Source organism: Rhinatrema bivittatum, chromosome 5 (genome assembly GCF_901001135.1).
Source record: "Rhinatrema bivittatum chromosome 5, aRhiBiv1.1, whole genome shotgun sequence".
Lineage (NCBI taxonomy): Eukaryota > Metazoa > Chordata > Amphibia > Gymnophiona > Rhinatrematidae > Rhinatrema > Rhinatrema bivittatum.
In genome coordinates, this window is record NC_042619.1 from 342358565 (window position 1) to 342386335 (window position 27771).

Consider the following 27771-nt stretch of genomic DNA (forward strand, 5'->3'; position numbering starts at 1 on the left):
TACCATTTCAGGATATTTCTTGACAGTATCTACAGTCATTGAGGCCAACACCATTTTGTTCATTTTTAACACAAAAGAAGTTAACTGGGTTTGAAAACTTCCTCCAGGACCTGCTCACGAGAGACAAAATGCACTCGCCAAGTACAACTACCGCTGCACCTCTTCCTGCTGCTCAAGGGGGTGGGTAGCACCCCCACCCCTCTCTCTCTCCTCCGGTCTCTACAAGCTGCTCCCCTCCCCTCCCTCCTCCATACCCTTTACAGCTCTCATTCTTTCCTTCTCCATTTCCCTCCTCTCCTAGGTAGAGTTCTCTCTCTCTCTCTCTCTCCCCTCCGGTCCCTATGAGCTGCTCTCCTCCTCTCCCTCCTCCATGCCCTTTACAGCTCTCATTCTTTCCTTCTCCATTTCCCTCCTCTCCTAGGTAGAATTTTCTCTCTCTCTCCGGTCCCTACGAGCTGCTCCTCTCCTCTCCCTCCTCCATGCCCTTTACAGCTCTCATTCTTTCCTTCTCCATTTCTCTCCTCTCCTAGGTAGAGTTCTCTCTCTTTCTCTCTCCCCGGTCCCTACGAGCTGCTCCTCTCCTCTCCCTCCTCCATACCCTTTACAGCTCTCATTCTTTCCTTCTCCATTTCTCTCCTCTCCTAGGTAGAGTTCTCTCTCTCTCTCTCCCCGGTCCCTACGAGCTGCTCCTCTCCTCTCCCTCCTCCATGCCCTTTACAGCTCTCATTCTTTCCTTCTCCATTTCCCTCCTCTCCTAGGTAGAATTTTCTCTCTCTCTCTCTCTCTCCGGTCCCTACGAGCTGCTCCTCTCCTCTCCCTCCTCCATACCCTTTTCAGCCCTCATCCTTTCCTTCTCCATTTCCCTCCTCTCCTAGGTAAAGCTTCCTCTCTCTCTCTCTCTCCGGTCCCTATGAGCTGCTTCTCCCCTCTCCCTCCTCCATACCCTTTACAGCCCTCATCCTTTCCTTCTCCATTTCCCTCCTCTCCTAGGTAAAGTTTTCTCTCTCTCTCTCTCTCCGGTCCCTACGAGTTGCTCCTCTCCTCTCCCTCCTCCAAGCCCTTTACAACCATGTCACTCTTCCTCTACCCATCTCCCCTCCAGCTTCAGCCCCCTCTGTGTCCTCCCAAGCCCCTGTCAGGATCAGTCTGCACTGTTGTTTTATACTCGTATCATGTCAGTGGATATTTCAAGCCCTGGTTCTTAATTTTAGTTTAGAAGTGTTATACTAATTATAATGTTGCAATCTTTATGAACTCAAATCCCTAAGAATTTTTAAATGTAATGTACAAGAATGGCTGTAAGAAAATTGCTTGAAACTGAATCTTGCTAAGATTGAGGCAGTGTTAATTAGGCACTGCACTAACTTTGGGGGCGATGCAATAAAGTGTGCCCAGCCTAACTTAGGGGACTATGTGCAGTTGGGCACGTGTTTTGGACGCACTAGACTAGCACCAGATGCAATCAGGAGATTAGCGCGTCCAAAACGCACACCCAAGCAAATGCATAGCCGATAGCGCCATCACATCTGTTAGCTATTACCCCCACAATGCAGGAAATCGCAGGGCACCCAACACACTGCAAATGTAACTCCATCCCCAGAGATGGCGTAAAGTCAAAACCAAAAGTATACAGTCTTCTGTGGTTCCTCCTATTTAGTATTGTAGTGACACTTAAATGTACTCTTTGTGGTGATCAGAAATAAATGTATATAAGCTTTGATTAAAAAAAATCAAAACAATTCTTATGGCCACACAATTTCGATGCCCATCAAAAGGGACCACTTAGCTATGGACGTCTTCAGGCACCTCAGCAAAATAACACAGAAATTGTCTTAAAGAAGCGGCATAAAAATGGATGCTCGTATTGAGTGCCCCATACATTTCAATGTTATGGATGCACTTTTTTTGCATGATCCCTCATTTAAATACTGCATCAGGCACCAGGGGATGCGGTTGTGTCTGCGTTAGGAAAACAGGCGCTGAATAGGAGTAGCCGTTTTCAGTGCATGTCTTATTGCCTTGGCCCCTGTTTTAGAAGACCACTTGTCCTCCCACCCCTGCATTCCCAGGAGTGTTACAATTCTTCAGAACTTTGATGCAAAGCTGCAAGTTCATGCAAATGACTATGTGGTTTTCTTTAAACTAAAAACAGAGGTGCGATTAAAGCCTCTGTTACCACTGCATGATTTCCATACTGCAGTGCGAGGATTAGACTGCTGCATTGCTTTTTACTGTGGTGCACTGGGATGCTTTCACAGATTTACATATCATGCAGAATGCAATCACTATGGCAATTTCAGGAATCCCTTATCAAGTACAAATTATTCCCGTCCTCCTTAGCCTTCATTGGCTTCCAGTCACTTAGTGGATAAAATTTAAATTAACTTTAGTCTTTTGAGCAATTTATGGCTTAGGACCTGAATACTTGATAGATTTAATACATACCTTCCAGAAGTTTATGTTCTGAGAATAAAATGAAACTGTTCCATCAATTAGTTATGCCTGCTTTTTCAATCACAGGCCCTTACCTCTAGAATGCTTTGTCCCTAGACTTACCAATAGAAAAAGTGTATCTAACATTCAGGAAAGAAGATAAAGCCTATTTTTTTTCCATCAAGTATTTAGAGAATGTTAAATGATAAACATTAGATCTAGCTTTCAAGTTTCATTTACTTTAATGGCTGATTAAGCTGCTTTGAATGTTTGTCTTTTATATGTGAGTTACTTTTGTTTAAACATTTTCTAGATGTTAGATTGTACCCTACAAGTAGCCTCCGGGCTATCAGTGTTCTTAAATAAATACATTGGATTCAGTCTAGATCAACTGTTTCCTGGGTGTACCATGCAGGGTCCAGAATGTTCTCCTGGGAGAATTCTATGCTACTGTGGAGCACAGAATTCCCCTTTTGCGCATAATTTGCATAACACAAATGGAGCTCATCCTGCTCATGACAGAATAACAGGGAGGTCAGCGGGCTGCGAAGGAGCCCATTCCACTCAGAGCAGATAAACAGGGAGGCCAGTTTGGACTTACATGGAGCCCATCCTGCTTGCAGCAGAAGAACAGGGAAGCCGGTGGGCTGTAAGCAGAGTCCATTCCACTTGCAGCCGAACAAGAGAGAAGTGTGGCACTGTGTACATGAGAGTGAGTGTGTGTGTGTGCCAGAGAGAGAAAGGGAGTGTGCATGTGAGTGAAAGAGGGATTGTGTGTCTATATGCGTATGTGAGGGGGGAGCTTATGTGTAGGGGTATGTGCATGTGAGAGAGAGAGGTAGCCTGTGTGAGGGTGGGTGAGTGTGTGCACAAGAGGGAGAGGGTGTGTATATGTGTGTGTGAGAGAGAGGGAGCATGTGTAAAGGTGCATGTATGTGCGAGAGAGAGAAGCAGCCTGTGTGAGTGTGTGTGTGTGCGAGGGAGGCTGTTTGATATTGTTTGTGTGTATGCAAAAGAGAGGGACTCTATGTGAGGGGCTGTATGAGAGAAGGGTTAAACTCTGGGAGTGGAAGTCCAGGGGGTGAAGATAGAGTGGAAGGGGTTGAGACTGGAAGGGAATGGGAAAAATAGTGTAGTGCAGAAGAGTTGGGACCTGTGAGGACAGCTTGAAATGAGTCTGGCCAGGAGAATAAGAAGTGAGATGGAAGGGACATTCTTAAAGGTGAATTTTAAAAGCCCAGTGTGTGCCAAAATCGGGAAATGCATGCACAAGTTGGGCTTTCGCCTGCCCACTGAATTTTAAAAGCTGCCCAAATGCGTGCATATCTTCCACTGTGCGTAAATCTCACTTGATTTTTTTTAAAAGGGGCGGGGCATGGGCATTTTGGGGCGTGGCCAAGAGATGTGTGCATAAATGCTTGCTTGCCCAGGTCCTCTGTGGCGTAACTTTACTTCTGCTATGGAGGAGATGTAACTTAAAAAATAAAAGAAATTAGCCATTTTTGCTAGGTTTAAAAGGTCTGGGGAACTGGGGGGAGTGCAGGCTATCAAATCAGGGGGGTTGGAGGCCCTTAACTGGGTGAACTGGTGGGCAAACTGATGAAACTGGGAATGGCATGGATGCACACCTGTTATAAAATACTCTGACTTAAGTGGAAGAAGTAGGATTTGCTTGCCCACTTAAAACTGGGTGCACATGTGCATGCGGCCAAGCTATTTTCTAGCATGCAGACGTGCCAGAATGGACCTGCCAGCTGGTCTAACCGTGTACCTTTAGGGGAATTCTGCTCAAAATATATAAAACTGCATCTTTGAGTAATAGCTTTTCTGCATTACATCTTAAATTAATTCTTTTGAGCAATATAAAGTATGCAGAATTTTAAATTTTTTATACGCACAATTCCCCCAGGAGAAGCAATGTGATCTCCCTCTTGAGTGGGTACTGTTACTGATTGCAACTAAATTAAAATTGACAGTAAAAGGCAAAAATAGAGAGAAAGCAAGATTAGCTTCTTTCAAGTGTACTTGAAAATCTCCCAGTACATGAGGCCAATAAGCCTAGGAGAAAATAGTCACACCAACTATCAGTTCAATTAAATTCTCTGACTACTTAGTTTGGTGCACAGTAAACAGTTAACATTCCTGTACCACATGCTAATCCCATGTGATAAGCAAACACAGCTCAATGGTTGCTGTGTACTCTTTATTATGGTGCTAAAGATGATCAGGTAGCAATATACCTCATCTATATAACCTATGTGTTTATCTCTGAAGAGCAGTTATTTTTGGCTTTGGTTCTATTAGATAACAATATCATAACCCCCTTTGTTATCTCTGTATGCGTCAGCTGATGTGGCATTTGAGAATGTACATGTGTGATTATAATTTAGTTGTAAGGATGGATGTAAAATTAGAATGTAAGAACCATTTGTGAATAGCAGCAAAGTATTATTGCAGTAATAATTCTTTGATGAATACCATTGAACTGATAGCAATACATTAGAAACTAACAATCGTTCATCCTTTCTCAGTGCGGTTGAACTAAAACGGGTTTGACTCACCATATTGTCAGCTCACTGGCTGAGGGAAGAATAGGTCCATTTGTTTGTACATGTGCATTGATAGTTTAATACATATCCAGCACTTGGTCACATTTAATTGGCAGGCTAATGTTAATGTTATATTTGTGAATGAATTAAATTCAAGAAATTATGAGAAATACCCATAATAGAAGCAGTAACCAGGGTGGTCTTGCCCTGATTATGAAGCTATCCTAAAAGTGAGGACACAAAACCAGAAAAAAACCCAGTGATGATTGCCTTTTAGTACAATGTGCAGAATTGACTATCCTGGTGTTCATCTGTCCTTTTATCATAATCATTCATATCTTTTCACCTAATCTTCATGCAGTTATCTCCACTTTTTCTTTCCTCCCTGTGGATGGTATGAAAACCCAAATGTTCATACCAGATTGGAAATCAGTGGATCCAATCCCTGCCATTCCTCATGCAATGGATTTTGCAGAAGGTAGTATTTCAGAAACACAATTAAAGCTTGCTCACAAATCAATTGAGCAATCTGGATTTTGACCTCTGCTTCATGTGTAATGTTGGAATAATTTTGCAACATACCTTAACTTCTTCCTGATAATCTGCTTCAGTAACCCCTGCCATTACAGCTTGCTGTGAGGAGAATGTGGCTATATGTTCCTTTGAGTAGTTGGTCCCTTATACCTGTACAAACGAGCTGTTGCTGTTGGGATTCAACGTGTATTGGTTCATTATGTAAATCCACACACATGGCACATGGACCCCTTTGTAGGATAAAATGGCATAAGGATGCATTTAAATAAACAAAAAGCCTCTATTATAATAACAGAGAATACAGACTCGGAGATTAGATAAATTGCTAAAAAAAACCTCTGGTGTCCGGTATTTATTTTATTTTTTATTTTTTTATGTGTTTTTATACACTGTTGTTTGGAACTGGCATTCACAACGGTTTACAGTACAAACAACAATAGATATAACGTTATGCAGGAGAAATAATAATACATAGGAACGTTTAACGAGAAAACCAAATAACGTTTAACAATTGTAAGGTATAGAAGTGTATGTGATCTCTGTAGTGGGTTATAATTAAGAGGTAACGGGAGATTATAAAAGGGTAGGGTTGGTAGTAGGTTCGAAAATTAGTAGTGGGTTGAATGAAGTTCGTTGATGTGCTATATACAAAGAGGGTTTTGGCATGATGTAGCGCTTGGTGGATGAGCGTGTGTTGGGTGATAGCTATGCTCATCTTTTTCTTATCCAGTGCCCTCTCTGTGGGCTTGTTGGAATAGCCAGGTTTTGAGGTGTTTTCGGAAGACTTTTGTATCGTATGTTTTCTGGGAGTTTATTCCAGAGGGTAGGAGCTGCCATTGAGAATGCTCTGTCATGGTTTGTAATGAGTTTGGCTGCTGTAACTGAGGGAATTTCTAGCAATGCTTTGTTTGCAGATCTTGTGTTTCGTCGTAGAATGTGTGGGTGTATTACATCGTTTAGCCATTTGATTTCTTTCCCATATATGGTTTTATGTAGCATGGTTAGCGCTTTGAATTCAATCCTTTTGTCTATGGGGAGCCAGTGCAGTGATTTTAGGACAGGGGTGATGTGGTCTGCCGCGTTGGACTTGGAATGGTCGTGTGGTTGCATTGGGTAGGCCTAACATCAGGGAGTGTCTAAATATTAGACTTCAATAAGACGCTTGTCAGCATGTGTTTCACACAAGGTTATGACACAGAATTTAATTAGAACAAATATAAATTTAATATTTCATATCCTTGGAAGCACAGATGCCAGACCTTTAAGATAGGCAGAGCATTACTGTGTCTTCCAGTCTCTTGTGAAAGCTGTTATTTTATAGTTTTCAAACCATACATAGAAAATGCTTGTGAGAGGATCATTTACGCAATATGACAGTATAATTAACTGACCTTCTCTAGCCTGAGAAACCTCTTCCCACCTTAAAAATTCCTTTGTCTTAGCATTGCTTTGATGCACTCTGTTTTCTTCTGATCTTCTGTGTCTTGTAAATAAATAGGTCTGTGTTTTGTTGCTGGTTCCAGGCCTTTAATTAGTCTTGACCTCTGGGAATCTCTAGTTCACCTGGCTTCTTTCAGTCGAGATAGGAATCTGTGAGAACCAAGCTTGTAATATTGCTCAGCTATCTGCCATCGATAACCTCATGGCCTTTAATTATAGGCTTTGAAGAGCCTTCAGGTCTCCCAGATATCTTCCAAATTCTTGGGTCTGAGGTCAGTCAAAAGTTCACTGTATCCCAGCAGTTTCAGTTTGAAGCAGACAGCTAAGGACTCTGGGACAAACTGAATGAATCAAAGTCCTGAACCAAGATCTTCATTATATCAGGAGTTACATACAATAGTCCAGGCTTGTCAGGATTAGAAATTGTAGGGTGGTTCTGAAATCGTTATGGTTTAGTAGTGGTTTTAGTCGTTTTAGTATTAGTAATTTGTAGAAGCCTTCTTTGATCTTTGTAGATATATGTGCGTGGGGTCTCATACATATAATCAAAGAGCAGGTACCATTTTTACTTTAAATTTATAAATGCATGCCCATGATATATAGTGCTCTATTTTTAGTTTTTTTATTTAGGAAAATGATATTTCAGTCACACAAGGCAAGGCGGCGTCTACAAGCAAACCGCGTCGTATAACTCTCCGGCCCCTGAAGCAGAAGCGGCACGCCGTAACACTTCATAAAGAGATTTCTACCATGTGTGAATCACCTAAGTCAGTGATTTGACAGTGTTCAGATAAGTTGGAAGCACTGCTGAGAAGCTAACAACTTGATTTAAATTGCTTCATATAGGAGAGTTGTTTTGGGACAGTAACATTTTGTTATTTTTTGACTTGACACATATTTGTGTGACTGAAACATCGTTTTCCTAAAGAAAATAAAAATAGAGCACTATATCAGGGACTCATTTATAAATTCAAAGTAAAAACAGTACCTGCTCTTGCTGGAGTCTCAACCGATATATGTGTGAGACTCCGTGCAGCGATACCGGACACCAGAGTTTTCTTAGCAACTTATCTAATCCCTGAGTTTATATTCTCTATAAGGATGCATTTTCCAAACTCATAACAAGTTATTTTGTAACACTAATGGTTTGACTACCATTCTCTCAAGGGCGTGGTGGTTCCCTCCACCAGTCGATTATTTAGTTCCTGTAATGCATATTATATTTCCGCAGTTGTTGCTTGAGCTACCCATTCATTCTTTCTGTCAAGCCAGCACTCTTAGGATAATAAGGGATGTGAGTCACCCAACGTATCTGGTTTTCTTGAGCCCATGCTTGTATCAGAGGTCCAGTAAAGTGAAATCCATTATTAGATTGGATATCAGATATACCATATTGCGAAATAATTTCTAAGGCTTTTAGAGTAATCTGCTGATCGGCTTGTTAACATGAATAAGCATACAAGTACTCTAAATAAGTATCCACTAAGGTTATTGCATATTGACATCCCTGAGAGAGTAGCCTTGGACCAGTGTAGTCTGTAGACCATATTGGATCACCTGAGTACCTCATTTGATATTTCCTATTTTCTGTTGTGGCAGCTGCTGATTGAGTTCTTGGCATAACTCACATTGAGCAGTGATACAGTTGTACAAGTCTTTAGTAAGGGGAACTCCCACTGATAAGTGGCTTCTGCCCTTAAGTGTCCATGTATCTGTCCCTAAGTGTTCATATGCCCATTTTGCTAGCACTTCGGATGGATCGGAAACACCTGATGATGAGATCTGTGCAGCTGAATCAGCAGCCTGGTTGTACCATGGTTTTGCAGTATCCTTGTGAGCATGTGAATTTACATGATAAACATTGATGGTAAATTGTTTGCACTAACTGCCATATATTTTTCCTATAATTCTTGCCCCACAATGCTCTGTACCCAATACTCCACTCATGTTCTTTTTCCAATGGCGCATCCAATCTGCTAGCCAATTGGCTTCTGCCCATGAATTGGTGAACTGATGGCACGTGTAGTGTTTCGGGTCTCAACTTTTGTGAATAGCTATCACTACAGCTTGCCACTCTGCATGTTGACTACTTTGTTTCATTTTTTGCATGGTTAACAACTGCTGGCAATGTGAGCCCAGTGCCACAGACTTCCAATGCCATTTCCCACTCAAGTAGCGAATAGAACCATCCACGAATCATACATCCACCTTTTCTTCATCAGATATCTTCTCATATGGACCCCCACAAAATTGAGGAGGTTGCCTGAGGTGTGGGTTAGTCCTGTGAAACCCCTACTAGGGGGAGCTTAGCCATATGCTTATACAGTACTGCTACCCATTGCTGCCCTAGTTTTGCACTCTCCATAATGTACCATTTCCATTTAATGACTCCTTGTGGGTCTTTGTTCTGTACCCATTGCATGATGGGAATCTCAGGGCGCATTATCACTGGGTGCCCAGTGCTTAGTTGTACTGTATCAATGTGTGCCCAATAGCATGCCAGCCATTGTTCAAATGGTGCATACTGTTCTGCAGCTGCAGGCAACTTACGAGACAAGGCTCTTAATGCCCTTTTGCATCTGTCATAACTTCAGTTAGCGTACTCAGCATTAGCTGGGACCGGCACTTCTAACAGCCTATCTTAGACTGGACTCAAGGTTAATGTTATTTGTACTGCTTGCTTTACTTCCTCAAATGCTTTTTATTCTGCTGTTACCCAAAAGAACTCCAATCTTTTCCTACTCATATTATATAGTATTTGGCTAAGGTTAGGGATATGAGTTCACCAGTATCCTAGGAATCCCACAAAGTTGTGGACTTTCCCTTTTGAAGGAGTTGGTCTGCAATTATTAATTTTCTCTCAGGCGTTTTCTGGAATTTGTCTTGCTCCCTTCTTCTGTCCGATTCATCATCTGAGCTCGTCCTTGTATTTTCTTAGAGTTGATAGCTCACCCTCTACCTTTCAGTGGTTCTAAAATCACTGTCAAGCACTCTATCTCATTTTGCCGATACCCATGTATTAATGCATCATCAATGTAGTGTATTATATGTAAATAACCCTGCAATAATCTAGTAAAGGTGTATTATCTGCCTTCCTCTCTGTTTTGCCAGTTCCTTGGAATATACGTCCCTCTGAGCAACTGTTGCCTTTCCTCCATTGTCTAGTTTAAAACCTGCTGTATCTGCTCTTTAAATGTTAGTGCCAGCAACCGGGTCCCATCCTGGTTAAGGTGAAGCCCATCCCATTGGAGTAGGCTCCCCCTTCCCCAGAATGTTACTCAATTCCTAAAACGTCTGATTCTCTCTTCCCTGCACAATCATCTCATCCTACTATTACTAATCACTTCTACAACCCCACTTGATGTATGCAGCACTGTACAAAAGCATAGGAGATAGTTCCAGCTCAAGGAAAACATACAAAGCTCAGCCTCCCTCTGGTCCTGCATACGAAAGGAGGAGAAGGCAACCCTGGAGAACCTGGATTTCCGTTTCCTATCTAAAAGCCTAAATTTAGCTTCCTGAACCTCCCTCCTGCACCTGCCTAAACTGTACGATGACAGCTGGCTCCTCCCCAGCACTCCCTAAAATCCTCTCTCGGTAACATCCTCCTTAATATACTGCAGCATTTTAAATTCCAACTATCCACTTTGTAAAGTAGCTTGCTTATGTATTCTTTTTTTTCATAATTTGACCTCCTGTCAAATGAGTTCCTACCTCAGACAAGCTAATTGGATTAACCCTGGTGCCTCCCTTTTAATAAGCTACAGTGAGCTTCTTGTAAATCAAGGCAGGATAATCTCGCTTCATAGCCTCATTGGGGGCTTTGCAAATGTAACTCTCCTTAATCTCAGCAGTGTCTTTGTTTATAATCTGATAATTAGAAGTCTGTTTAGTGTTCCACTGTTTCACTAGTGCCAGTAGTTTACATTATTTATTCAGCTAAAGATTACTTTCACTCATCATGGTTTTCAACAAGAAATGCAATAACAAAATGTAACAGGTTGACCTTTATAAGTGTGTGTTTAGGAAGAAGCTGAGTGTCTACTAGACTTGTGTAAATAATGCAAAGACATGATGTGGTGTGATTAAGATTTTATTGCTAAACATGGATTCTAGTTCTAAATCATCATTAAAAAAATACTGTACTCTTCTTGTTGACCTGCGTTTTATCATAGAATTAAAAGATGACCGGTGCTTTAAATTGCTGCTTACTTATGCTATGTAAATACTTGTATTTGTAAATATGTAGCTTTTGAATCATTTCAACATGTTGATGTCCTTTGTGTACCTTTCCAAAGTACTGTAGAGTACTGCAGTAAATATGAGCAACCAGTGAAAAAGATGTACTAGGTTTCAAAAAGCTGTGACCATGAAGAGTGCCAGCAAGCCAAGAACAAGATGGCTGTATGAGGGGATTGCTCTGTGAGGGCCAAAGCAACGGTTTTTACGCAATCCTGTCCCCTTCTGGATCAGTGTTCACATTTATGTTTGGAGCCTTAGAAATGGCTTTGAGCGAATTTGCGAAGAATGAGGTGCTTGTTACTGTAGCACATGGAATGAAATGCTGTAAACAAGATCTTTCTTGTAAAAAAAAAAAAAAAAAAAAAGTCTCTGGTAGGATAACAGAGCGGTCTCTTACAGTTATGGAAGAACTATGAATTGTAAAAAGCCTGCTGCAAGATAATCATGGTGTGGTGAGAGAGTTCAAAACTGAAATATTAGCATTAACGGAACAGTTAATCACCTTTCAAAATCACATGAGTGAACTGGAGCGCAGAACTTCGATAGTGAGGACAGCTCATGGGATAGGTGGCGATGTCCTTTCATGCATTACAAACTGGCTAAAAGACAGGAAACAGAGAGTAGGATTGAATGGGCAATTTTCTCAGTGGAGTACCTCGGGGATCTCTATTGGGACCCTTACTTTTCAATATATTTATAAATGATCTGGAAAGAAATACGAGTGAGGTAATCAAATTTGCAGATGATACAAAATTATTCAGAGTAGTTAAATCACAAGCAGATTGTGATAAATTGCAGGAAGACCTTGTGAGACTGGAAGATTGGGCATCCAAATGGCAGATGAAATTTAATGTGGATAAGTGCAAGGTGATGCATATAGGGAAAAATAACCCATGCTATAATTACACAATGTTGGGTTCCATATTAGGTGCTACAACCCAAGAAAGATATCTAGGCGTCATAGTGGATAACACATTGAAATCGTCGGTTCAGTATACTGGGGCAGTCAAAAAAGCAAACAGATTGTTGGGAATTATTAGAAAGGGAATGGTGAATAAAATGGAAAATGTCATAATGCCTCTGTATTGCTCCATGGTGAGACCACACCTTGAATACTGTGTACAATTCTGGTCGCTGCATCTCAAAAAAGATATAATTGCGATGGAGAAGGTACAGAGAAGGGCAACCAAAATGGTAAAGGGGATAGAACAGCTCCCCTATGAGGAAAGACTAAAGATGTTAGGACTTTTCAGCTTGGAGAAGAGATGGCTGAGGGGGGATATGATAGAGATGTTTAAAATTATGAGAGGTCTAGAACGGGTAGATGTGAATCGGTTATTTACTCTTTCGGATAGTAGAAAGACTAGGGGGCACTCCATGAAGTTAGCACGGGGCACATTTAAAACTAATCAGAGAAAGTTCTTTTTCACTCAATGCACAATTAAACTCTGGAATTTGTTGCCAGAGGATGTGGTTAGTGCAGTTAGTATAGCTGTGTTTAAAAAAGGATTGGATAAGTTCTTGGAGAAGTCCATTACCTGGTATTAAGTTCACTTAGAGAATAGCCACTGCCATTAGTAATGGTAACATGGAATAGACTTAGTTTTTGGGAACTTGCCAGGTTCTTATGGCCTGGATTGGCCACTGTTGGAAACAGGATGCTGGGCTTGATGGACCCTTGGTCTGACCCAGTATGGCATTTTCTTATGTTCTTAGCTAAAAGCAAAACTCAGGTTTCCAATAGTATTAGAAAAACGTCTGCAGGGCTCAAATAACAGTTTCCCTGTAATAGAGACTTCAGAAGGCATGGAAAGGAGTGATTCTGTGCAGTGTATGGAGACTTTATTACCTAAATAGATGGATATTCAGTTGAGATCTGGTACATGGGAGTGGAGCAAGATATCTGATGGCCCTAGCTCGCTGTCAGTGGATGTTCATTACTGCTTTGTTACCTCGTTTTATTGCCATGATTAAAAAAAATAAAAGGGACAATCCTGGCTCTTCCCCACTGACCCTGGTCCTGCCCCAGCCCTGAGTCCGGTTGACTCGTTCATCTGTCGTGAGGCTTTGCCTCCTGATTCTTCCAGAGGTGGGAGATACAGCAAGGATGACTGAATTGCTGGCAACCTCTTCCATCTAAACCGGCATGCCCGATGAGATGCCGGTGTAGTTCAGGCTGGGGACATTATCAAAACTGATGATCAGTTGGAGGATTGGGAGCCAAGGGATTTCTGTCTCTTCTTTCCTCAGTGGGGAATCTGACTCGGCTGACGGAAGGCAGCACAGATATTAAGAAAGAGTATGTCGGCAAGTAGCCTGATTCGGCCCTGGATGTAGTTCGGTGGCCATAGAGAAGTTAAGGAAGAGCTTGTCAGAACAGTTTGTGTAGCTAACAGTTCAGATTTCATCACTCTTAAGGTCCAGGCACAGGATATAACATTTCAGACTGTCAGAAGAAACTTTGCATCTGATATTCAGCCAACAGTCGGATATGTAGGACTTAGCTGCTGGCTAGCGGCCGCTGAATATCCAGTTATATTCAGCAGCCACTAAATAGCCAGATAAATGACTTTTCCGGATCGGGGCAGTGCAAGTTAGCTGGAAAAGTTATCCAGCTAAGTAGCAATCTTCAGCCTTAGACAGATAACTTATCTGCCTAAGTTAGACCTGCTCAATAGCAGGTCTAACTTAGGTTTAGATCCGTCTAAGAAGCAATTTGCTGGGGATATTCAGCAGCATAGCCATGTTGTTGAATATCCCATCTAAGATAGACGGATATGTCTATCCAGCTTACTTAGATAAATGGACAACTTTTGAATATTGACTCCTGAATGTCTGTGAGGCAAAAATTGAAAAACTCCAGTAGAATATAGTCTCCTGAAGGATATTATATTATAACATAATAAACGAGAGAATTTTGAAAATATTGATCGGAAAGCTTAATTTTTAATGTCACAGAATTTTACAAAACTGGGTAGCCATACAATATTCCCTTGCAGTAGACATGCATCTTAGTCTTTAGGATTCAAACATTGGATCAGCCATCACTGAGCTGCCCTGAAATGTTATCGTGCTGAAGAAACCTGATTACATCATCCACTGCAAATTATCCTGGAGCAGAGCATCAGCTAATAAAAATAAAACCCCGTGTGCAGTGTGATCACCAATTTTCCATTTTTCTTTACTGTAAAATTGGCTTTCCGAGTCACAAGTTCAAGCACATAGATGTGAGTAAGGGCCTGCTGTGAGTAAGAAATGCAAACACTGCTGCAGATGTCTTTGTGGGCCACCGTCACAGAAATACAGAAAAGGCAAAAATCTAGGCCTTTTCCTCTGTGGAAAAATTGGCAAAAAATGGAGTGGGAAATATTTTATCCACAGAATTCAACTGTATATTTTGGACAAAGCAACTTTCAACTGTTTCCCTACATGCACAAACTTTAACAGACAAAAAGTTGCCACATTGGTGAATTTCTCCATTTGGCATGTTTTGAATTGAAAAATTGAAAATCTATCATGAAAGTCTGTGGTAAGATTTTGGCAAAAAAAATCAGTGTTTTATTTTTTAATAGATTTTCCAAATGTTCATGAATTAATTTTTCACTTAACAAACCTCCTTAACCACAAGGGATGTGAGACTGAGAAGGAACTGCAATAGTTCAAGCTCTCTCCAGCCCTTAATGCATGACCTACTTAGATCCGCCTTATTTCTTTCAGTCTATTGATTAGTATTCTGTGATTAACAGTGTCAAATGCTCACTCCGGACAGTGTTGAAAGTCTGCAAATCCCATTGGAAAGGGATGCAGAGCAGGGGGAACCACTGATCCAGAATGTATTGCAGACAACAGCTGAGGCTGGTCAGGTAACCCTTGATAGGATTTTAGAAGCTGTGAATAGCCTAAATACAGCTATGGTTAGAATGGAAAAGAAAATTGATAATGTTGCTACAGAATTTCAAGGTAAATTATTGACTGTGCAGACTCAGAATAATGAGACAGTAACTAGATTAACTGAAAATGAGAAAAATATAAAAATATTGCAAATGTATGTTTAATTAAAGACCAAATGGCTAGTGCTAGACGTTTAGAGTCATTAGAGAACAGAATGCGACATTTAAATGTAAGAATAACCAATTTTCCGCAGATACTGGGAGAAATTCCATACATATCTCTAAAAAGGTTTTTTAGAGACAAATTATCTTATGTTGAGGAAGCAATCCCTCCCATAAATACGTGCTATTTCCTTACAAGTAAATCCCATGTCCCTGCAAATTTGACTAATTTTTTAGAAGATTCTTCATTAGATGTTATTCACAGGAATACATTAATTGTATCCTTTGTTACCACTCAAGACGTAGCTACAGTCATGAAAAAATATTTTAAAAAATTTCCAATAACATTTCATGACCAGGTGGTTAAAATATATCCGGACTTGGCTCCAACTACTAGAAATAGACGTAAGGAATTTTTAGCCTTACGTCAACAAATTGTCTCTCTGGGTTTTGCACTTTTATTAAGGTTTCCATGTCGATGTGAGCTAAAGAAAGGAGACCAAGCATATATATTTTATCAAGTTAATCAATTGCAACAACTCTTAGAATCACAGCAATCTAATATAATAACACCTGAGGCTCCCTTAGCGGAGTCCTCTCCTACAAGTGCTACTTAGAAAGTGAGTAACTATATTGGACAAAGATATTGAATTTAGTTGATAAAATTTATAAGTGTTTTATTTACATGATTACATCTCCTTTAATCTTAGTTCCTTATATTTAGCCTCCAATATTGCCTGTGGGATAAAATTACAAGGTATTAAAGTAATATTAATTTGTGTTAACTAGAACTCATACTTGTACTTCCAAAATATAGAACTGTATGGATATTTGTAAAGTTATAATTGAAGTATTGATGCATGGATCTGATGCCTATATTTCTTATATTTCAGTATGTTTTGGATAATGGGTAATTATGTGTAAGAAGGTTTACAAATATTTTTTATTTCGTTGTAAATTGTATGAAAATGAGAAATAAAGAATTAAAAAAAAAAAAAAAAAAGTGTCAAATGCTGCAGAGAGATCTAATAGAACCAGAATGTCCATGGTATTTGTAACCCACATGGGGTGATTATTCATAGTTTGGCAGAAATTATTTGAGCAACTTTATGCTTGCCTGGAGACGAGAAGTGAAAGGTATTACTGAGTATTTGGGTAAATTGGATGTCTCTGGCTGTCTAAAGGACAGGTGCCTAATTTAACTACTCCTATAACAATTGCAGAGCTCTTAAGAGTTTGCCTAATGGAAAATATTTTCCAGACCAGATGGATTTCATCTAGCCTTCTATAAACTATTCTCTCATGAATTAGCTCTTGCGTTAAGTGTTTTTGAACATTTACAGCAGTTTCCTGAGACTAGAACAGATTGTTAGATGCCATTATTTTATTAATACACAAAAAAGGCAAAGCTAAACTGGATCCTGGCTCATATTATCCAATCTCGCTACTAAATGCAGACATCAAGATCTTGGCCAAAGTCAGACTGGAAAAGGTTCTGGAATAGATAAAGCCTGATCAGACTGGCTCCATCAAAGGAAGATCCTCTACGTCTAATATGTGGAGCTTGGTTCTGGAATACTTGATAAAGCCTGATCAGACTGGCTTCATCAAAGGAAGATCCTCTACGTCTAATATGCGGAGCTTGGTTCTGGAATACTTGATAAAGCCTGATCAGACTGGCTTCATCAAAGGAAGATCCTCTACGTCTAATATGCGGAGCTTGGTTCTGGAATACTTGATAAAGCCTGATCAGACTGGCTTCATCAAAGGAAGATCCTCTACGTCTAATATGCGGAGCTTGGTTCTGGAATACTTGATAAAGCCTGTTCAGACTGGCTCCATCAAAGGAAGATCCTTTACGTCTAATATGCGGAGCTTGGTTCTGGAATACTTGATAAAGCCTGATCAGACTGGCTTCATCAAAGGAAGATCCTCTACGTCTAATATGCGGAGCTTGGTTCTGGAATACTTGATAAAGCCTGATCAGACTGGCTTCATCAAAGGAAGATCCTCTACGTCTAATATGCGGAGCTTGGTTCTGGAATACTTGATAAAGCCTGTTCAGACTGGCTCCATCAAAGGAAGATCCTCTATGTCTAATATACGGAGCTTGGTTCTGGAATACTTGATAAAGCCTGACCAAAGACATAATATCAAAAATTGTAGGGCACGCACGTGCTCCGATTGATGTACAGCAAGGGCGAGAACCTCAGGGGCATCCCCATGAGATGACGTCATCCGCTTCCAATATAAAAGGTCTCAGTATTCGCTAAACGAATCGAGTTAGCAAAGGGGATTGCTTCGGCTTTACTCCCAAGCTACTCTGCCTCCTCGGACTTACCAGGGGTACCCGTTCCTCGGGGGCCTCACTCTCTTTTCTTTATTTCAGATTGCAGATAGGAACAGGTACTCGCTCCTCGAGGGCCCATGTTCCTGAACACTCTGAAGATTCTCTACCGCCTGGAAGCTATCGCAGATACAGACATTTGTGAGTTACCATCGCTCTCTCAGAGCTTTCCCTGGAACCAGGTACTCGCTCCTCGAGGGCCTAACCCTTTCCAGCTACTGAGCTTCCTAAAGACCTTATGTGAGTTTTGTCATCCAGTTCTGGCTATGAATACAGCATACCCTGTCTACTCACTATCTATAGTTTCTCTACAGCTCAGCAACCCTGTGATCGCTGTTCCAGTACCTGAGGGACTTCAGCCCTGCTGGTTATATCAGCTCATTACTGCCACCTCTGATGGTTCTACTAACCTGTCTAATAAAAGAATTATCTGTGTCTGTCTCCATACTCAAGCCTAGCCGGTGGTCCCTCTCAGGATATCCTCCTGGGGGCGCAGTCATCTGCCATCGGCCCAAGGATCCACCTATCTACATTCCTCTACAGCTGAGTTCCCTCTCCAAGCACTCTGCTGGTAACAGATTGCTACTCCTTCTCCATCAGGAGTCTTCAGCAACAGATTCATAACAGATTGCTACTCCGCAGTCTAAACTCTAACAGATTGTTTACTACTCCCTCTACAGGAGCAGAGCATATCAGATTGCTAACTCCTCCTTCCACAGGAGCAGATTCATTACAGATTGCTAACTCCTCTCTTCTTGAGGAGTAGATCATAACAGATTTCTAACTCCTCCCTTCCTCAGGAGTCGAAGTATAACACTTTTTATGCATGTCCAATGCTTTCTGTCAGACAAATGGCAGGCACAATAAGCAACCACATATAAAGATGCACACTTTGTGGAGGCCTTAGGAACAGGGATAAATGGCCCTACAAAATCTGCAGCTTATTTCTGGGTTGTGGGTTTAAAGGGTGCAATAGTATGGCTACACAGAAATCATTTGATCTCATGGTACTCACCGAAGAAACATATGGCTGAGAGAACTGATTTTTCTTCTCTTTTGTGGGGGCTTGATCAGCCACTTTAGATGAAATGGATCTGTTTGTTAATATCTTTCTATCTCACGTGGTGCAGATTTGGGGGGCAGTGAGGAGGAGGCTGGAGATCCCTTTGTCCCCCTTATCTCCCCTCAGGGTTAATTCGTTTTTATCTGCTCATACCTTATGCACAGATTCTGTTGCTTAGTAGAATCAGGGACTGAAATTGATAGGGCAACTATGGGAAGAGAACAGTGTTGTCTTTAAATCTTTTCAAGATCTCCGATCAGATTTTGGGGGGGTGGAAGAGTCTAGTGCTCACCATAACAGCCTTGCAGGGACACAGAGCTCCCTCCTCCTACGAAAGGCTTTTATCCAGGAAGGTATTTTGACAGTATGCCTAATGGATAAGGAGCCTTCTCGTGCTCTTATCCCCCTTTGGAATAGGGATCTTTATCTGGCCCTCAGGGAGGATGATTGGAAAGGTATTTCAGTCTGTAGTCGCAGGGGTCAAGTTGCTGATTAAGCTCCTACATCGCACTTATTGATGCCCTCTCTTTTATTCTTCTTTTAGGCAAAAGTCCTCTCAACTGTACTGGAGGGGGGATGTGGGCTTGAGGCGTGGATCATATGCGGTGGGAATGTTCACCGGTGGAAACTTTTTGGGGGTGGGCCATGGCAGATCTAGATCTTACGCTGGAGCTGTATCTTCTAGGGCATTGGATGCACATTGTTTGGGTTCATCTAAAAGACTTTTAATCAGTCATTTGATCCATGCTGGAAGAATTTTAATTGCGTCCTTGTAGAAATCAACTTCTATTGTAGAGCTTTGGTAAAGACAAGTTTATGACATAGCTCTGATCGAGAAACGTCTCATCTGCTCAAACATAGAATGATGTTTGGTAATGTATGGGGTGCTTTCTGGAAATATTGGGACAGCAAGGACTCTGTAAGCCCTGTCAGACAGAGATTCCTGCTCCCACACAAATGTATTTTGTATTCGTTTACCTCGCATCTGTAATCGTTACTGTTGAATGTGTCACTATGCAACCCTTTCTTAAAAAATGTATATTGTTCAAATACATGAAAGTGTTTTTATTGAAAACTGACTTTTTTTGCATAGTGAGAATTGTGAAATGTTATGCAAAATTATGCAAAGGTGCCAATCTTGAAAAATCTGTCGTAGGAAACTGAGGTCTCTGTATTCTGTGGTTTTCTTCAATACTGTGTCACGCTGACTGGCTACCTTAAGATCATCCGAGATGATGACTCCCAGTTTCCTTACTGTTTAGTGACTATTTTTTCACCTCCAAAAAAGTAACAAAATTGTGATCCCACACAGTTTTGCAGACCCTAAAACTGATCATGTAATTGTTTACAGGGTCGCTGTTCAAGAGAGAACTGCAAGTATCTTCATCCACCAACACATTTGAAAACCCAGCTAGAAATTAATGGTAGAAACAACTTGATCCAGCAGAAAACAGCAGCAGCAATGCTTGCCCAGCAGATGCAGTTCATGTTTCCAGGAACTCCGATTCAGCCAGTGGTGAGTGCACTTTATGAAATGACTTGGTTGATAAAAGTGCAGATGCAAAACCATATTGAACTAAGGATGGCCTCCATTCATTCTGCTTGTTAGTAACCATAAGTGGATAATGTAGTGAACGGTTCCTTGGATGTTGGTGTCTTACAGGAATTTCTGTATTCATGGTTTTTAAGTAGTTTAAATCCAGATGTTCTTTCTTTACTTTTGTATCTGGCTGTTTTCTCTGTATGTCAGCTCTATAAGTTACCTTTTAGGAGATTAGTGTTAGTCTCTTTGGATTGTGAAATTTTGCTCCTAATCAGCTTCTATGTGTTACTTCATAAGATTATATTTTGTGAAGTAGCCCATTGCTTGATCAGGAACTATGCACCGTCAAGGCAGTTAAGATCAGCCACAAAATTAGCTGGCGGTTCCAACAGTAATAGAAGCAAGATTGCAGGATACGTGTACAAGAGCTTTTTTGGTTTTTGCACCATTACTATGGAGCTCTCTCCCTGTAGAGTTGTGAGTGGAGTCTGATATTATGAGCTTTAGAAAAGCAACCAAGCTCATGTTGTTTAAGCAAGTTTTTTATTAAGAGATAGATGCAGTTTTAATAATGTTGTAGTCTGCATTGAATATTTGTTTTGGAATTTACGGAATATAAGAATTTCTAAATAAATATTATACTCAGCATTTAGACATAGTGAGGCTGACACATAAAATGGCTGTGCTGACATGTACAGCTGTGAGGAGTTAGCTCTGTTTTGAAAGAAGTTCCCCAATGTTTTTCAATTACCCTTCCAATAGTTTCAGAAGTAAATTGTTAGAAGTGGTTCTTTTTGGACAAGCGTTTAAATAATTTTTTGTTATTTAATTTTGTTTTATGAGTATATATATTTTTTGTTGTGAATACATGTGTATGTTTGTTCTCTGCAATGAATGAACATTGTTGGCACTGCAGATAAGAAGAACTATTGAATGAATAAATAACTAAACTACCCAACTGACAGACAGAGACATGGCAAAAAAAGAGGGGGACAGAGGGACTGTTGGACAATTTCTCAATTATAAGTTCACTTTAAAAGAACCATATTGTCTAAAATAGAATCATTTTCAGATAATAAATCCCTGGAATTTCTTCATCTTTGCTACGGCACGCAATGCCGTGACTAGGCTACACTTTTGCGTTAAAGTGGCTTTTCAGTTTTAATAATCAATGTAATGCAGTACAAACTTCAGGATCATTTTTCTATAGCTGGTATCCTTACATAATGTAATATGTTGCCTAGTATCAGCCTCCCAAAGAATCATTCTGAGTAGTATAATTCAGTTTACTGTATAGTTAACTTTAAATCACTAAACTGATCAAATAATTGATTACCTAAGAATTAGTTATATGCTGGAATTTCAATGCTCTCATTTTTTCAAAGCGATTAATATTGTGAGGGACCCTGTAGGCAGTACATGACGGGTTTATACATGCCTAACATATGTGAATGCTCCATAATGTCACCGTTTTGTTTTTAAGTATTCAATTGTAATAACATGTGCTAGAATGTTCCATGATGGTGCATGCTGTGAAAAGGTACGTATATCTGTAAACAAGGAAATATGAAGACTCTGATTAAGATGAGCTTTTTAAACATTGAATTTGCAAACACAAGAATTTTGAAATATTAAAAGATGAATTTGTGAGCAGGCACACTAGATCCATGCCTTGGGTGTCAATGGCTGAAGATCTGCCGAGTCCTCTAGTTCCTGATCCAGTCTCCTTCTCTTAGGTGCCCATGCAATAAGCTGCGCATTGAAAACAGGCGCTTGTTTTGAGCACCTGTTCTCCTAACACGAACACAGCCACATCCCCTGGGTGCCTGATGCAGTTTTTAATGAGGGGCTGCATAAGAAAGGATGTGCTAGAGGAGAATTGTGCATCTCTAGTGCTCAAATGCTTCAGGTGCCCACGATTGCGCCGAGCGTCTGTTTTTATCCCGCTTCTTCTGGCCGATTTTGCTGAGGTTACTGAAGAGTGTCCCTTGCTATGGGCGTCTAAATTGTGCATCCAGAAGAATTTTTTTTTACAACAAGTCAATATACATTTATTTTTCAACACTGCAAGCAATAAATGTAAGTGTCATAACGATAGAGGACCTTATTTTTAATTTCTCATGAGCCCTTGACTCATGGATTGACTTTACGCCACCCTCCAGGGCTGAAGTTAAATTTGCTGCGTTAAGAAGTGTACGTTGGGTGCCCAGTGATTTTCTGCGTCGGGGGTAATAGCTGATAGCCTCATCTGCCTGGAATTTACCGTGATGGCTGCTGTTGGCTATGCATTTGTTTGAGTGTGCATTTTGGACGTGCTAATCTCCTTATTGCATCGGGTGCTAGTCTAGTGCGTCCAAAACGCCCGTCCAACCGTGTGGAAACCTGGGTGCACTTTGGCCCCTTAGGAAGCATGCAAGGGACAAAAGAGGCGAGGCTGGTCCTGAAGGTGGCACAGCAGATCGAAGAAGAGCTATTTTGCACATGAATCCAGCCCCCCCTCCTTTCATTCAGGGAGAGGGTGGGGGTGGGAGCCTGGATCAGACAGAGCAAAGAGGGCTGAGACGGGTATCACTGAGAGTGTGAGAGAGGGGAAATGGGAGGAAGGGACTGGAACTGGGGGAAGGAAGGGTGAGAGGAATCAGGGACACCTGCCTCCAGCCTCCACCTCCTAGCGCAGTTCAGCTCCTCACTCCTTTCTATCCCCCTCCCTTCCTACCTCTCCTTTCTTCCCAGATGCTGGAAACACAACCCCACTCCTCCCTTTTTCAATCCCAGAATCTTCCCCATCTCAGATTCCTGATCTTCCCCCAGCTTTCTTCTTCTCTGCTTCCCTGCTCCTCTCCTCCTCTCTCAATCTCTGAAATCTTCTACTGTGCTGATTCTTGCGATCCTTTTTCCTCGCCCAATAAAAATAAGATAAATAATACAGGCCCATGCCGGGTCGCCAGTGTGCTTCAGAATATTCTCATTTTTGCCACAGAAAACCCTGGTGGCTGTACCTTAGCTTAGATCTTCTGCTTCCTATTACCTGACTTTACCAACAGTGCCCTGGGGCAGCAAAACCCCATATCTGTCACTGTTGCCCTGATCTTTTAAACAATTGTCATCTTGACTTTTAAATATCTCGATCCAAAGGGAAAACTTAAAACAAATGTAGAAGTTTTGTTTTTACATAGATACCAATGAGAGAAACCCCGTTTTGATTTGGTTCAGACGATACAGCCTTTTTGTTTTCCAAACTCAGTCGGAAAAGGTGAGATTTTTTCCATTCATCCTTGGTGTCCCATCACCTTTAATAACCAGACTTCTCAGGATTGTCTTTTTATGCTCCTTATCCTCTGGAAAAAGATAGCCTGAACCATTACCTCATCAGGAATTGCTGGGCCAACATAGTCCCAAAGCTCAAGCAAAACAAAGGCTTCATGATCATCATTGTGCGGTGGCAATCTGGTGTCTTTGTCTTAGATCCCGTCAGATTTCTTGGAACTGAGCACATTCTTCCATCTTATCCTCTGTCCTTCACTGTCTTCTGCTGAGAGGATAAAAGATTGGCAGATTTTTTTCGTGTCGGAAGTCCCTTAATGCAAGAAATATTTTCTGTTTGCTGTGACAGTGTCTCTGGTTTCATTTTTGCTTCACCCAAAACTGTTTGACTACCTTCTCTCCATATCAGAGTTAGGTTTAAAATCCAGCTCAGTAATAGTGCACTTATATTCAGTTGATGCCATCCACAAACCTGTTTAAGGGAAATTGATTTCTGTGCACTCTTAGTTGTTGGGTTCATGTGTAGTTTCATTTATGTGCTATCTATAACTAAGAGACATAATCTGTCTTGAGATATCAGTGCTAGGCCCTTTCAGAGCTATTAAACTCTACAAGCTCAAATATCTGACCTGGACATTCATATTTTTGGAAACTGTCACCTCATCCCAGTCAGTGAACTCCAAATCCTAATTACTAATCGCCCTTAAACCGTCATTATAAAAGCATTACAATAGTACACATCCAAAAAGAAGACTGGTAAACAGGCAGCTTGTTGGGGTCAGTGGCATCAATCGGGCCATCCACTAGTGGGCCAGGCCAGGTTGGCCTCGACCTCTGCAGCCTGAAAGAAGTTTGCTGACAATAGGTTCCCATCACAAATTTCTGATGCAGGTAGGAGTCTGATACCCCCCACCCCCTGCCCTGAGAGGCACAGAGGTAGCAAGCGCATTGTGGTGGGGAGAAGGACAGTGGCCGCTATGTTTTGAGGTCTGCAGCTACTGTTGTTGCCCCACTATTAGCATTGCAAAGGCTGGCCCAGCCCCCAGTGAGACAGAACTGCTGTGCCTAGAGCACCTCAATAGGAGGCAAGCGGGGAGGATGAAGATGCTACTGGTGGAGGCAGGGAGGGAGGAAGGGAAGGAAATCTAGATACTCCTGAGGCTGGAGAGGGAGAGGGAATGGAGGGCTCTGGGTCTAAAGATGGGTGTCACATATGGGCAGCTAATACCCTTGTACTGGCCCTGGTTGGAGCTGCCGTGGGTAACTCTATTTCTGTCACCCTGCCATAACCTAATGAAACATCCAGGTGAAACCTTGAATAATAATTGGAAGACCTAGGATACTGCATTTAATGCCATTCTTTTCAATTGTTAAAAAAATAAAATAAAAATTAGGGCACGCCAGTTTTAGTAGTAGAGTATTTGAAGAATTTGGTTTTATTTTTTTTCTTCCTTTTATATTAACACCCCATTCCAAGACTTCAAGTAATGGACAAATCCAACATAAATATATAAATATTACAGCAACATAAACAAAAATATCATCAGCATAAATAATTAAAACAAGATACAAATATGAGAAAAAGTATGACCTCAGACGAAAGCCTGGGCAAACAGCCAAAGCTTCCATAGCTTTCTAAACAGATTCACTGACTCTGACTCCCTGAGAGTCATAGGTAACACAGCTACAATGTAGGTCCACAAGAGGAAAAGGAATTTTAGTATCTGCAAATTTCAATAAATGTAATTGTCTCACCAAGCACAACTGTCTCACAGGGCAGTAAAACTTTAAAAGAGAAGTGAGATAATCTGACACCAAGTCATGAAGTGACTTAAAAACTAGCACCAACATTTTAAAATCTATCGGGAATTAAACAGAAAGGCAGTCCAGGTGTGTTAATGGAGATGGGCTAACTGAACGGCTGGGAATCCTACAGTAATCCGATCTCACTGAAATCAGAGCATGAATAAGTGTAATCATGTCGTCCTTATCAAGAAAAAGACGCACGTTAGGAAGTCTCTGGAGATGAGAACACATTGCCTTTTAACATTGCTAATTTGGGAATGGAAAGGTAAGTGAGAATCGGCAATAACCCCTAATGTTTTTAGTCATCACTCAACTTAATAATAATACTATGAAAAGAGATGTAAAGAACAATAATATTTAGACCTGAACGTCTGATCCACAGGACCTTTGGCTTTGATTAAGACTTTATTTATTTCAGCCATTCTTGGATTGATCTTAGCACCTTTTCAATCCTTTTCACTTGACTAATACGATTAACACCCAGAGAAACAAAGATCTGGATGTCATCTGCATACTTTATAAAATCCTTGCCAGCAACTTTAATCACATTACAAAACAGTCAATTAGACTTTAGAAAGTATAGGAGAAAGTTGGTACCACTCACTCCAGCAATCTCTGTGCCGTGTTTAGGACAGAAAGCTGATTGTCTAGGAGAAACTCACCAAGATGAATGCTATTTAGAATCTTGCTTGTCTCATCCCGTGAGCTGCTATAAAAAGCCATTAATGCTTCCCGAGAGTGTGGCTGCCCAACAGAAAGAGAAGAGCCAAATTGAAAAGCAATCGAACCTGAATTCCCAACCAAAGGTTTCCTCAAATCGGAAAAAGTGGGCAAAAGCACTAGGAGATGGCAAAATATCATATTTTTGGTTCTGTAAATCCTTGAGCAAAATCTTTATACAGGGCAGATTGCAATAGAGAAGTTAGATAAAACAGTTCTTTTGGTTTATCTTTGGCTTCCCTGAGGTCCATATTCAGAAGCAAGTTATTCAGCTAGATGCCAACTTTAAAATATTTTGGGCACATATTTGGCTAATGTTTAGCCAGATATCTCATTATGTAGGAGCATTCCAGGAGCCCTTCTGGGAGGAGTTAGGTTATCTGGCTAATTCTGGTCATGCCATAGAGCATAAATGTATCTAGTTATCCTTAAGATAGGTCTCTATATTCAATAGTGCAGCTGCACCACTGAGTATCCCTTCAGAGTTAGCCGGCTAACTTTACAATCCAACCAGTGACTGAATATGGACCTCTCTAAGTTTATGATGTTTTTCTTTCAAAATCTGTAAATTCCACCATACATTGAAAATGAATTGTCACTTTTGGTTTTTTACTCATGCATTCGATATGTTTCAGGTTTATTGTTGATTTTAATGCCAATGAGCATGGATGTTATTTGTGCTTCTATTAAATGGTTAAAATTCAGGAATGAAAGTACAAACCAAATGGCAGTAAATACTGTAACATAATTCTCCTAGGACAAGCAGGATGTTGGTCCTCACAGATGGGTGACATCAGATGGAGCCTGGCAGGGAAAACCACACTGAGCATGCCCAGCATGCCACTGTCCACGCGTCCACATGGGGTCCCTCTTCAGTCTCTTTTTTTCCGCAAAGTAGTTGCCAAGCAGTAGTGGAGCTCTTAGCTCATCTTTTTCAAATTATTTTTTACTTTACTCGGTGCCGGGTCCCTCTTCTTCGGTCAGTACCATCCGGCATACGGTAGGTGTTATTTTTCATGGCGTCGTCCAGTTTTCACCGATGCCCCCAGGGCCCTCAGACCATGTCAATCACGGATCCACATGAGGTCTGTATCCTCTGCCTGGGGGTGTCTCACAACATCAGAGGGTGCCATCTATGTGACCAGATGACCCCCAAAGGCCATTGTTCCTGGCTAGATAAGATGGAAAAGCTTTTTGCCAGAAAGTCTGATCCATCTACTCCAGCATTGGGGGCGTCTACACCTAGAGGCCAAGGGGAGCCGTTAGATACACTATCTCCCTCTACCCCTTCGGCGGGCCTCTCGTGAGAGAGGAGTTGGTGATAGACTGTCTCCGGTATCATCGCACTCAAGGACATCAGGATCTTCACCTTTCTCAGCTCTGGGGAAAGACCGGGCCGAGCACCGAGGGAAGTCCCCCAAGCATTTTCACTGGTCGCCATTGGCACTCGCCTCTGCGAATGGTGCAGCCTCCGTGCTGCCACCAAAGCAACCCATGGGGAAGAGGCACCATCCTCTATCAGACCCGGGAGTCCAAGGCATTCCCCACAGGTTGCAGTGCTGGGCTCCGAGGAGGCTCTAGTGATGCCTCCTCCTCCTCTTCCATCGGTTTTAACTACAGCAGATTTTCAGGAGGCGTTGGATTGCAGGGTTCAGCAGGCAGTACTCCGAGTCCTGAAGGGTATCGAGCCACAGTCAGCACCAGTCTCCATGCCAGAGCCGGATCCTGCGCTGTCTCTCTTGGCGCCCCTGCTAGAGCATCTAGACATCCTTCTAGGT

General features: G+C 41.4%; 1 protein-coding gene across 9 annotated transcripts in view; it reads left to right on the forward strand.

Annotated features, from left to right (window-relative positions):
* The window catches only part of MBNL2 (muscleblind like splicing regulator 2), a 218886-nt gene that overhangs the window by 90564 nt on the left and 100551 nt on the right, over nucleotides 1-27771 (forward strand). For all 9 annotated transcript variants that reach the window (XM_029604468.1, XM_029604472.1, XM_029604473.1 and 6 more), the window contains exon 3: nucleotides 20012-20176. In XM_029604468.1, coding sequence (XP_029460328.1) covers nucleotides 20012-20176 — 165 coding nt within the window. The remainder of the gene's footprint in view (nucleotides 1-20011; nucleotides 20177-27771) is intronic.